Below are 13,347 nucleotides of genomic sequence, written 5' to 3' on the forward strand. Positions count from 1 at the left end.
GGTTTTAAATTTTTATATTTATTGCTGCTGAAGAGGTTGTAAGGTAAGAACTTAAACTCTATTGGTGGGAGTTTAAATTGGTACCATTTTGGAAACAATTTGGTACTATGTATCAAATTTAAATAATGTCATACCTTTCAACTAGGAGATAACAGAAGCAAACAGATTTATTTGCAAACATGTTTGTCACATATTTAATTATACTTATAACAGCAAAAAAAGGATAGACTAATGTCTCCTAATATGTAAATTAAGAGATAATAAACTTATGTGACAATAAAAATCATATACTTAAATCATTTTTGAAGTACTAATTCTATGAGAAAGCTTTTCTAACTATGGCTTGAAAATCCAGAAGCTATAAAAGATCAATGAATCAATGACATTAAACATAATTAAAAAAAAATTGTGTATAGCAAAAGACATATGCAAAGTCAGAAGATAAATTATAAACTGGGGGAAAATATCTGCACCTTAAAACCCAGACAAAGTGTGGCACCTGGTGGGTCAGTCGGTTAAGTGTCCAACTTCAGCTCAGGTCATGATCTCATAGCTCGTGAATTCAAATCCTGTATCGGTTTCTGTGCTGACAGCTCAGAGCCTGGAGCCTGCTTCAGATTCTGTGTCTCCCTCTCTCTCTACCTCTAGCCCATATGAGCTCTCTCTCTCTCTCAAAATAAATTAAAAGAAAAACCAAACCACAGAAAAGCAAAGCCCTGAAGTCTTCAACCATACTCAAAATAGAGAAATGAAAAATAAAACCACAGAGAGATGCCATTTCTCACCTACCAGATTGGTAAAAATCTTAATTTCTAGCAACACATTCTGTGGGCAAAGCTGTGAAGGAACAGACATTCTCATACACAGAGACTAAAGTAGCATAGCCCCTATGGAGGAGAATTCAGCAAAGCCTAAAGAAATAACCTGTGTATTCACCCTTCAACCCAGAAATCTCACTTCTACATATACGGTTCACAAATATAAAACAGCATATATGTGTTTATTATGGTATTACTTATAATACAAAATGACTGGAAACAACCAAATACAACAGTAAAAAACTACTATGCAATCTTTAAAAAGGAAGGGACTCATTCCTATGAATTACTACAAAATGATTTCCAGAAAGTATGGTTAAGGGGAAAAAGCAAAAAGTAGAATAGTATGTACAGTATGTGTAAGAGGGAAATAAAAATACATGTCCATATATTTGCTTATGTTTGGGGGGAAAAAAGAATGATAAACCAGAAGTGAATAAAACTGGTTACTTATAGGAAGTGTTTGCATATGGTTTTAACTTTTGAATCATGTTAATGTTTTACATGTTCACAAAACAAAAATGGTAAAGCAAAAACAAGCCCTAAAACTGAATACAAACAGAAACAAACATATCTAATTAATCAATGTTTATGTTGGTGTATAACCCATAAAGGAAAGAAAAAGTACTCTGACTAAATATCCTTGGTGGATATATCTAAGCCTTAGACACTAGGGACAAAAGGATCTGCAAGGAAACTTCTCTTAGCATGCTTATTATTAACACCACCTAGTAATGAAATTTTGAAACTTTTTAAATGAATGCTCTAATACAAAACAAATCAGTAAGTGTATTCATATCATTAGGAACCAAGATTTCATTGTAAAAGAAGATATGCAAATATAAAATAAGAAAAACCCTCTAATGTTAAATGTGAATTGGAGATTTTAATATGAATTCATAGCTTAAAAATACATATTTCCTAATTCTGCATACTGGAAGGATCTAGAAATAAAGTTACACTCTAATGGTAATGCTATTCCAATAGCATAGCACACTGAACACCCAGATCTTAATTTCAGAATTCCAGTTTCCACTTAAAAGAAGCAAGGCTTCTTAGAGAAATGGCTTATTCTATGTCTGGAGCAAGGTAAGCTAGAACATCTGAGCCAGAATGCAATGACATATTCAAAGATAAGCAATATCCATCAGCATGGCTGCTATCAAAAATCCAGAATATAACAAGTGTTGATGAGGATATGGAGAAATTAGAACCTTTGTGCACTGTAGGAGGCAATGTAAAATGGTGTAGTCGCTATGGAAAACAGTATGGTGCTTCCCCCCCAAAATTAAAAATAGAATTACCCCATGATCCAGCAATTCCATTTCTGGGTACATACTCAAAAGAATTGAAAGCATGATTGGTCTCAAAGAGATATTTACATATTAAATAATCTTGTACATTATTTACATGTTATTCACCCATATTAAATTCACAATAGCTAAAATGTGGAAGCAATCCAAATGTACATTGACCATGAATTGATAGGCAAAATACAAGATGTACATACAATGGAATAGTCAGCCTTACAAAGGAAGGAAATTCCGGGGCACCTGGGTGGCTCTGTAGGTTAAGTGCCCTGACTTGAGCTCAGTTCATGAATTCAAGCCCCGTGTCAGGCTCTGTGCTGACAGCTCAGAGCCAGGAGCCTGCTTTGGATTCTGTCGCCCTCTCTCTGTCCTTCCCCCGCTCACACTCTGTCTCTCTCTCTCAAAAATAAATAAACATTAAAAAACATTAAAAAACAAACTAAAAAATGAAAAAAACCCAAAACAAAAAACAAACAAAACAAAACAAAAAAACCAAAGGCAATTCTGATACATTCTACAACATGGATAAACCTTGAGGACGTTACGCTAAGCGAAAAAAGCCTAGCACAAAAAAGACAACTACTATAGTTCCACTTATATGAGATTTCTAGGGAAGTCAAATTCATAGAAACAGAAAGTATAATGGTGGTTGTCAGAGGCTGGGAGAGGGGGAAACAGGGAGTTGCTTAATGAGTGTGGAGTTTCAGTTTTGCAAAATGAAAAAGTTCTGGAGACCAATTACATAACAATAAGAAGGTATTTTACTGAACTGGACAGTTAAAAATGGTTAAGCAAGTTGTAGGTGTATTTGACCTCAATTTTTAAAAAAGAGAAATAATGGAAGAGCACCACCAGACACTTGATTTCGTCTCAGGTCATGATCTCACGGTTTGTGGGATCAAGCTCTGCATTGGGCTCTGCCCTGACAGTGCACAGCCTACTTGGGATTCTCTCTCTCCCTCTCTCTCTGCCCTTCCCTAGCTCTCAGGCACACATGTACTCACTCGCTCACCAGCTCTCTCTCTCAAAAATAAATAAACATTAAAAAAATTTTTAAGAGAAATAATGGAATCGGGTCTCATGAACACAGGGACCACCTTGGAGGGGCACCCACTAGACAAATTTGGAGCAATTTGAGAATCAAAAGAGACTAGCAACTTGAAATGATCATAACACACTGAAAAAATTAAGATTCCTTAGGTCCATAGTGATACTCAGAAAAAGTAGAAAGGGTAAAGGGAGAGAAAAATACTCTATAATGTTCAATGGAAAAAATAGAAAAAAAAAACAAAATTAAATGAACTCAAATACATAAAAACAAATTATGTCTAGACATAGGCTCTTGTTGAGCAATTCTTGGATGATATTTCATTTTTCAACAGATGAAGTTTTCAGTCTTGAACAGGTACTGCTCTATAAACAGGAAAAAAAAAGTTTTTCACTGTGGATACCAATGTGAAAAATGTCATGCTAATGCTTATTGATAAAAAGTAAAAAAAAAAAAAGAAGCCCAATTGTGAACCTGAAAATTTTTCTGCTACTCAACAGCTTCATATTCTCCTATTTCCAGATGCTATTTCCATAGAGTGTGAACCCCCTGAGTGTGCACTCATGTCTTTTAGTATTCAGTGACATTTATTGTGGTGGTCCCGGTTATATGATGATTGTATATTTTATGTTAATATCCTAAACTGTACAGTGAATATACATATATAAGTATTTGTGATTTTGATTATTTATTTAAAGTGTTGTCGCCTTAGTTGGAATAAAGTTTACCTTAAAAAGTAGATGAACTTACCAGGGAAAAATCACTTCTTTCATTTTAACAGTTGATAGTTAAATTTATATAACATTTATTTTTTATTTTATTTAAATTTTATGTATTTTGAGAGAGACAGAGAGAGAGACAGAGAGAGAGAGAGAGAGAGAGAGAGAGAGAGGAACAAGTGGGGGAGGGGCAGAGAGAAGGAGAGACAGAATCCCAAGTAGGCTCTGGGCCATCAGTGCAGAGCCCAATGCGGGGCTTGCACTCAGGAACCTGAGTTGAGATCAAGAGTCGGATGCTTATTGGGATGAGCACTGGGTGTTGTATGGAAACCAATTTGACAATAAATTTCATATATTGGGAAAAAAAAAAAAAGTCTGACGCTTAACCGGCTGCACCACCCAGGAGCGCCAACAGTTTGATAGTTAAATTTAATTTGAAGTCAGTCCCCAAGACAATGTATTTTATGTACATACCAACTGACATAAGGTACATCCCTAAAAGTTATACAGAAAATCTTACGTATAGCTTTTTCCCCCAAGGAAATATGGACTATTAGCAGATGGTGTAGCAGTAAGCAAGACACTATTACCCTTCAGAGTACAAGTGAGAGAAATTGAGGAAAGATATGATAAAGTAAACCAAAGAGTCCAGTCTACTAATTAAGACTTGAGTTCTAACTTTGGCCATTCTTTTTGCCAGTACGCAACTTCAGGTAAGTTATTTGGCTTAAAGTTTCTGATTTTCCACCCTATAGATGAAAGTGCCTAGTACACAGAAGTCACATAATAAATGTTAGCTAATGAAAATGAGAAAGCCAAGTTTTCTTTTAAACAAATATAATGAACAGTTCTAGGGTGGGTATCTAAAACTTATACCTGCTCTTCCTTTTTTTTTTTCTTCTGTGTTTCTATGGACATTATAACCAAAATGACACTGTAAGAGAAATCACTAATGTCCTGATTTTGTGAACTTAGGGCAGTCATTTATTGCTTTGATATACTTTGTCTTTATAAGTCTGATTTATGCTCAAAAAGTTTCCCTGATTTTAAGACAAACATGTTTCTAAAAATGCTGTTTGTTCTTTGGGTCTGTGGCTTTTTAAAGTAAAAAGGGGTACACCCCATTTTACCAGTAGATGGCACCTGAGTGTAAGTAAGGTAAAATGCTATGCCTGTGTTAGGTTGTAGAAAGCTATTCTGGATTTGAATTATCCAAATTGTGGATAAAGAAAAGGTGATGTGACTTATATTTGTTCACTGAGCTACAGATTGGTGAAATGAAAAGCAGCAAAAGTGAGGCCCAGGTCTTGGGCATTCTAAGTTTTAAGTAGTATAATATATTGTTTATAGCAGAGTAAATCTCAGAGGTGGGTAAATCTCGCGTGGTGGCTAAAATTCCTTGACTCTGGAGTTAGACTACTGTGTTTGATCTTGACTCCACCACTTACTGACGATGCGATTTTGAGCAAGTTTCTTGATACCTCCTAACCTTAATGTTGTAATCTGTAAAATAATAGTTTAAAAAATGTACGTACATTCGCAGGTTTGTTGTAAAGAGTAATCGGAAATAACATGCATATATGAACTCACTGCTGGTTTAGTCAGTACTTAATGTTATGTTAGGTATTATTTTTTCTTTTTTTTAAATGGTTATTAATTTGTTTTTGAGAGAGAGAGAGAGAGAGTGAGAGAGAGAGAGAGAGAGAGAGAGATCACAAGTGGGGGAGGGGCAGAGAGAGAGGGAGACACAATCTGAAGCAGGCTCCAGGCTCTAAGCTGTCAGCTCAGAGCCCATCGTGGAGCTTGAACTCACGAATTGTGGGATCATGATCTGAGCAGAAGTTGGATGTTTGAATGAGCCACCCAGAAGCCCCTAGGTATTATTTTCTATTTCGAATAATGTATTGAGGCAAAAGTAGTAGATATTTGAATATATGTGCACCTGAAAACATCCACTGTTACTTCCTTGGTACAATGTAGAATGGAGGATGGTCGGCAAAACAAGGGGTTTGTGATTTGTGGTAGGATACATAGCTAGCAACTAAGCAACAAATTAGGTTAGGTTAGCAACTAGTAACAGGTTGCCTGTGTTTATAGTTTATTAATACAAAACTGAATTTTAAAGTACAATTTTGTGTATGAATAAAACCCATGAAAATAAAAAGTGTCCTGTTTTAAGCTTGTGGAAAGAAGTCTTAACATTCAGAAATTAAAAAAAAAAAAAAAAAACAGATCGTACTGTGTTTTAATGCTTTATGAGAGGAAAACCACAGAGAACCTTTTCTGGGTCATTCACACTTTCCAATTCAAAGAAAAGCTGGGGAGGTGGGGGGTGATGGAGAATTTAAAAATCACTTTCCACAAGAAGCAGATTGCTCTCACAGCTGGCCAAGTTCTTTGACAAAGTAGATAGCTGTGATGCTTAAGTTAATCCTCATAGGAAAAGCCCAGTCTCATCTCATGTCCTTTGCCCCATTGTTCTTGCCTATTACTTCTCAACCCTGGCTGTACATTAAATTGATCTTGGGAGCTTTTTAAAAATGCTGATGCCTGGGCAAAAACTCTTGGGTATCTGCTTTAATTGGCTTGAAGTGAGGTCTGGGCCTAAGTATGCTTTTTTAAAGTTCTCCAGATAATTGTAATGCGGAGTCGGATTCAAGAATTATGGCTAGCTCAGGCTTGCAATTCTATTATACACTCCATTGGGTAAAAGCGTTGTGCTTTCTGTAGTCACTTATTAAACACACAAATGCCCTGGCGGGAGTAAATAATTAAGCTACTTTTCACTCATTAAACTTAGCAGGATTACTTAGCCAAATGCTTTCTAAAAGCTACCTGAATAGAGAAGTCCCCTGGATTCACAGTTTTGCCATGGCTGTTACAGCCCACTGAGAATCCTTGACAAGAGAGTCATTCCCCAATCTCTTTCATGAGTTTTTAGTCTATATGTGATTTGTTTTTTCTTGGAAAAGGGGCATATAGTGATAGAAAGTAAGGCTTGAAATACAGTAGAGAAATGACTAAAATTACAAGTATTAGAGTCTTGACACACTGCAGGCATGTTCTTTATGGCTTTTGTATCGGCTCTTCTGTCTAGAACACTTTCCTCCCCCACCCCCACCCCCAAACAGCTTCACAGCTAAATCCCTCACCTCCTTCCAGTCTTTGCTCAAAGCTTACATTTTCGTGAGGGTTACCATGCTTACCCTATTTCAAATGGCAACCAGCCACCCTTTTTTGTTGTTGCTAACTATAACACCTAACACCATGTAAATGTTATACACGTACACCTTGTGTTTATGGTTACTCTTTCCCTGCTAGAATTTAAGCTGTATAGAACAAGAAGTTTTATTTTTGTTGCACTGGTGTATCTCAAGTGCCTGGTAAAGTGCCTGGCACAAGGAAAACACTCAAAACTTATTTGTTGAAGTAAATTAATTGTATGCATATGCTTATACATTAAAAGAAATTGCTTAATTTCAAATAACCCTGAATATGTATTTTAAAATCTTGATTTCCATTGGGTAAATCATTTTTTCATGTTTTGCATTGGGTACAGTTACCATACTATATAACAAACTTCTTTTTTTCATCTAGAAAAAATGAACATCTGGGGGAGCCTGGGTGGCTAGTCGGTTAAGTGTCTGACTTCAGCTCAGGTCATGATCTCACAGTCTGTGAGTTCAAGCCCCGTGTTGGACTCTGTGCTGACAGCTCGGAGCCTAGAGCCTGCTTCGGATTCTGTGACTTCCTCTCTCTCTGCCCCTCTCCCACTCGTGCTCACTCTGTCTGTCTTTCTCTCTCTCAAAAATGAACATTAAAAAAATCTTTTTAAAGAAAAAATGAACATCTGTACATATCAAAGATAATTTTTCCCTTTTTCATTCATAAAAAAAGTTGTTTATTGTAACTAGCAATGCAGATAAGTAAATTGAGTACCATAGGGTCTTACAGAAGCCAGAAGTTGGTATATTAATTACAAGCAATTTGATAATGATAATCAACAGAGCAAGATGCCTTTTTTTCCTATAAAGCACCAAAAGGAAAACGAGTCCACTGATAGGCACATATAATAAATAACATAACATCTTTTTAAGAGAATAATAGGGCTTTATTCTTCTACTTTATTATCTACTTTACAAATGTAGAACATGTAATAAAGTTTACATAAAAAGCATCAATTAATGTCAACATGTACATTAGTCATAGTTATGACTGGGTGGGGGAACAGGATGGTGGGTTGGGCACAGAGGGAGGGATATTTGGAAAGAGAAATTAAGTGTCAGAGTATGAGGATATGTATGTGTTTGTGTCCATATGTGCAGGAGTGTGTGTGTATGTGTGTTTGTGAGAGAGAGAACTGAGGAGACAACCGAGAACACAAGGTAAGACACCCCAAATGGACTCACACACCCACAGGCAGACACAGTTAGAAGCAGAACCAGGATTAAGTCCTTTAAAGATCACAGCCCTGAGAAGAAAACGAGTCTCCCAAAAACAGAATCCCAAGTAAATACAAGATGAGATTATACACTTCTGATTTTTTTCATAGCTACTATTTCAATGCTTTTAAAAATATAGATATTTTACTACACTTCCCTCTCATTTCTTTTACATATCCTTGCTTCGCTAGTGGCTGTGTACCTGTTGCTGGATCTCAGGCCACATGCTTAAAAACCAAAATACATTTTTACAAATATCATCCCCATATTGTGTTTGTTAGCATACTCCGCCAAAGTGGCGTCGTATATTTTCAAATACAGATCGCCCCTGTTGGTGTCTTGTCTGACAGGTGAGAGCAATTAAGTTAGTGCAGATTCAGTTAGAGGGCTGGGGATTCCAAAAGCCCGTCTAAAACCTCTACCCTGGAACCCTTGGATAGCCTTGATTAGATCATTTATGTTTGCTCTGTTTTTCTTGCTTGTATGATGTGCTTAATTGCCCCAATCTTCAGAAAACGTTAAAAGGAGTCAACATAAGTGAGAACTCTCCCTTACCTTAGAGGTATAGACAACAGCAGGTTCTGTTCCAGGGCCAGGTTGGAGAGCTGGGAACACATCTGCAGGGCTCCAGCTTCGAACAAGCTGACAATGTTGTTGTCCAGAAACAAGTGTTTCAAGTCTCGGAGGTCCTGGAAGTCTTGGGCTGTAACTCTCTGAATCAGATTATTGCTAATATCTAGTTTTTGTAGCCTTGCTGGTAGTTTAAGGGGCAACGTCTGAACCTGGTTTTGGGACAACTCAAGAGTAGTTAAATTGGCAAGGATCTGTGCCCCATCAATGGAGGAGAGTGAGTTTTCTGACAGATAAAGGTGGGAAAGATTCTCCAAGTGTCTCATGTCTCGAAACCTTACCACTTTGACCTGGTTTCTCTCCATTTTTAAAGAGAGCAGGGATTTGGGCAGATTAATAGGAATTTTAGTCAGAAAATTACCACTGACACTGAGAAATTGCAAAGCCTGAAGAGAAGCAAAGAAGCTAGCTGGTATAAGATGCAGTTTATTATTCTCCAGGCTCATACTTTTCAGGTGGGGAAGTACCAGTGGTCCAGCTACAGATTCGATAATGTTGCCATCCAACATCAAACTCTGCAAACTGATCAAAGAAGAGAGTGTGCTGGGAGAGAGAGAAGAGATCAGATTGTTTTTAAGTTCAAGGATTTTTAATTTCTTCAGTCCTTCAAAATCAGATCCGTGTAGGACATTTATTGAATTCTCATTTAGTTTTAACACTTCAAGACTGGCTGGCAGAACCCTGGGGACTCGTCTTAACTTATTTTTCCAGAGTTCCAAGGTCTTCAAGGTACTCAGAGTTTTGAAAGTGTCATTTTCTACTGACTCTGTTCCACTGGCCAGCAGAATAAAATCTTCTAGAGCCAACATTCGGGTGAAGCTAGACAGCTACAAAAAAAAAAAAAAAAAAACAAAACCGTACACAATGAAATGCAGTTGTCATTCAATACTAATGATACTTCAGATTTCCCTTCAGGACCTCTTTAAAATTATTTTTTAGAAAAGGATGGAAACAGGTTCTGACTACTTTTTTTTGAAGATTTTATTTTTAAGTAATTTCTGCTCCCAACGTGGGGCTCAAACTTACAACCCCAAGATCAAGAGTCACATGCTCCTCCTCCTGAGCCAGCCATGCACCCCAGGTCCTGACTAGTTTTATTCATGATCGCTAACATGAAGGATATTAAAAATATGTTAAGCACTTTTACACACTATTGGTAGACATAATACTAGCCAACTTTTTGGAGTGCTTCGGTGGCTCAGTTGGTTCGGTGTCTTGACCTCAGTTCAGGTCATGATCTCACAGCTCGTGGGTTTGAGCCCTGCATCAGGCTCTGTGCTAACAGCTTGGAGCTTGGAGCCTGCTTTGGATTCTGTGTCTCCCTCTCTCTCTCTCTCTGCCCCTCTTCCACTCATGCTCTGTCTCTCCCTCTCTCTCTCTCCTTCAAAAATAAACATTAAAAAAAAATTTTTTTATATTGGTCAACTTTTGCTGTACATTCTCTGACCAGCAAGCTTATTTCTAGCCAGAAGTACTTACTAGTTGCACAATGATTTATGAAGCAGGATGTTCTTTGTGGCATCATCTTATAATAGCCCCGAATGGGAACAATCTGGAAATCTTTCACCAAACTATTAGCAGCTGCTAACTCTACAGTGCAAGATTACTAGAGGTTTTCATTATCTTCATTTTGCATTGTTTATATATTTTTAAGTTATAAATTACATTAAAAAATTTTAAGCATTAACCATAAAAATTTTAAATGTCCTAGACACTGCTATCACTAAGATGGGCCTATTAGAGAAACATTTCAACTATGTTATAATTTGAAAAACTAGCCTCCATATTCCCCTATTGTTCAAACTGTACTTCACTGATGCAAAAGATCCATGAAGAAACAAACAGGATACACGTGTCTCGATCTCTGTAGAACAAAGATTCCATTCACGCATATACCCCAGATCTAATGCTACTCTTGTCCTAGATTTTAGAAATGATCAAATCTGATATGCTTTCTCCATAGGTTGCAAGTTCAAGTACCCCTCTCCTCTCCGCATATCTGTCAACCTCCTAGCTTGCCATCTAGGTCTTCTTCTGAATGATGTAATTCTTGGTATTTTGTTCTTAGAGTAAGATCATCTCTAGGCAGAAAGAGGAATTGTTCCAGATTTTCTTCAGCTTGGTAAAACTTCACAAAAATTTTCAATCTGCTTTAGAATTCAATTGCTAAAATTTTCAGGGCAAAATTTTATGCCTTACTAGCTACAGGTTTTAAATGTTTGATTTAATTATGCAGTTGAGCCCTTTTGTAATAACAATTGCATGATTAACACTTTCAAAGTGGGTTGATTTTGTACCATATATTTATTTATCTCGGGAAGACATGTGATGTGAATTATGGTAGATTTTATTTTATTTTAATTTTCTTAAGGAGTCGGGGAGAGGGAGAGAGAAACCCAAGCAGACTCCATGCCCAGTGTGGAGCTTGACGCGGGACTTGATTTCATGACCGAGAGATCTTTACCTGAGCCAAAATCAAGAGTCAGACTCTTAATTGACTGAGCCACCCAGGCACCGAATCATGGTATATTTCAAAGCTTCTCCTAATATGATACTCTGTTAGAAAAACCTCATGTTAAAATTTCCATAACAGATGTTTCTAATCATAATAGTTTTGGCGGCTGCTAACATGTGATATTTTCTTAATGATTAATCAGATGTATTAATTAGTCCTAGTCCCAGTAATAATCATAATTTTTTCTTGCATTTATTGAACATCTACAAGTGCCAAGTACTTTTTTATATTGTTAAAAAAAAAAAAAAAACATAAGCCCCAAATGGAGTCATTTGCTCCCCACCCATGATGGCAAATCAAGACTTAATTATAGTTTTGACCTCTCCTAAAAATGTGACTTTTTAGGGGCATCTGGGTGGCTCAGTCAGTCAAGCCTCAGACTCTTGATTTCAGCTCAGGTCATGCTCTCACAGTTCATGAGATAGAGTCCCACATCGGGCTCTGTGCTGACAGTGCGGAGCCTGCTTGGGGTTCTCTCTCTCCTTCTTTCTCTGCCCCTCCCCAGCTCGTTCTTTCTCTGTCTCTCACTCAAAAATAAATAAATAAACATCAAAAAAATTTTTTTTAAATGTGACTTTTTAAGAGTCAATCTGAAATTTCTTCATCAGCATTAGTGAGGCAATCACCATGATAAAAACGCTTTCCGTCCCTTCTTCCCCAAAGAAACTTGACCTGCCTGAAACCATCCTTACTTTTGTTTTGTTAATAACTCCTTTGCTCTACCCTCCTGCCTATGAATCCTCCCATTTGGTACAACTTCTCAGAGCATCTCTGCTTGCTAGATGAGATGTTGCCTGATTCATGCATCACTTATTATTAGATCTTCAAATGTACTCAGTTGCATTTTGTGTTTTAACAACATATTATCATTAGTTCTTCTAATAACTAGCAAATTTCCTATTATCAAACTTTTGAGAGTTGAGAATTTCAACAAGGTCTATTGGACTCTACAGCCCTTTCTTCTTCAACTTACCATTCTCTATTGCATTTAGTCTACAGTTAATGGTTTTCCAAAAAAGATAAGATCAAGACACAAATCAGAGAGTTTTAGAAAAGCAGAAATTTTAGGGGTACCTGGGTGGCTCAGTCAGTTAAGCCTCTGACTTTGGCTCAGGTCATGATCTTACAGTGTGAGTTTGAGCCCCGAGTTGGGGGTCTGTGGTGACAGCTCAGAGCCTGGGGCCTGCTTCGGATTCTGTTTCCCTCTCTCTCTGCCCCTCCCCCGCTCACGCTCTTCCTGTCTCTCTCAAAAATAAAAATAAACATTAAAAGAAAAATTTTTAAAAAAGATAATCAGAAACTTTAGAGGTTACCTAGTTCAAATCTCCCATTAGAATTTCAGGCAAAAAAAAAAAAAAAAAAAAATTTTTTTTAATGACCTGCTCAAGACTGTTCCTGAAATACTTTTCATCCTGAAGTGTCCTTTCTAGACTTTCCTTCATATAAAGTCATGTGTGATTCTAGACATAGATCTTCATTTCTTAGATTGTTGATCTCCCAAAAGAACTTGGTGTTATTAGTACTTCTACATTTATCTGACTGACCATAAACCCTAAAAGATTACTGTTTATGTAGCAAGGCTCAGAGATGACACGGCTCTGAATGGGCAATTTATTTGGGGACTAGGCAAAGTGTGGTATCAGAGCCTCAATTTGTCTTTATTTCTATTCATGAAGTGTACAGACTGGCCTAAGTAGACTGTTCATGTTCCTAAGCAAATCCAGTGGGTAGCTGAAGCACAGAGACCTTTCTTTCTCCTTTTTGTCAGTCAATGCCGATTACTCTTGATTATTATTAATTAAAATGGCTACCATTTTCTAGGGATGCCTGGCTGATTCAGTCAGTGGAGCATGTGACTCTTGATC

General features: G+C 37.1%; 1 protein-coding gene across 2 annotated transcripts in view; it reads right to left on the reverse strand.

Annotated features, from left to right (window-relative positions):
• LOC109248465 (nephrocan-like) overlaps window positions 1–13,347 on the reverse strand; it is a 31,540-nt gene that overhangs the window by 1,472 nt on the left and 16,721 nt on the right. For both annotated transcript variants that reach the window (XM_019418194.2, XM_019418191.2), the window contains exon 4: window positions 8,893–9,794. In XM_019418194.2, coding sequence (XP_019273739.2) covers window positions 8,893–9,794 — 902 coding nt within the window. The remainder of the gene's footprint in view (window positions 1–8,892; window positions 9,795–13,347) is intronic.

Source organism: Panthera pardus, unplaced genomic scaffold, assembly GCF_024362965.1.
Source record: "Panthera pardus isolate Hobbes unplaced genomic scaffold, ASM2436296v1 HiC_scaffold_17, whole genome shotgun sequence".
Classification (NCBI taxonomy): domain Eukaryota; kingdom Metazoa; phylum Chordata; class Mammalia; order Carnivora; family Felidae; genus Panthera; species Panthera pardus.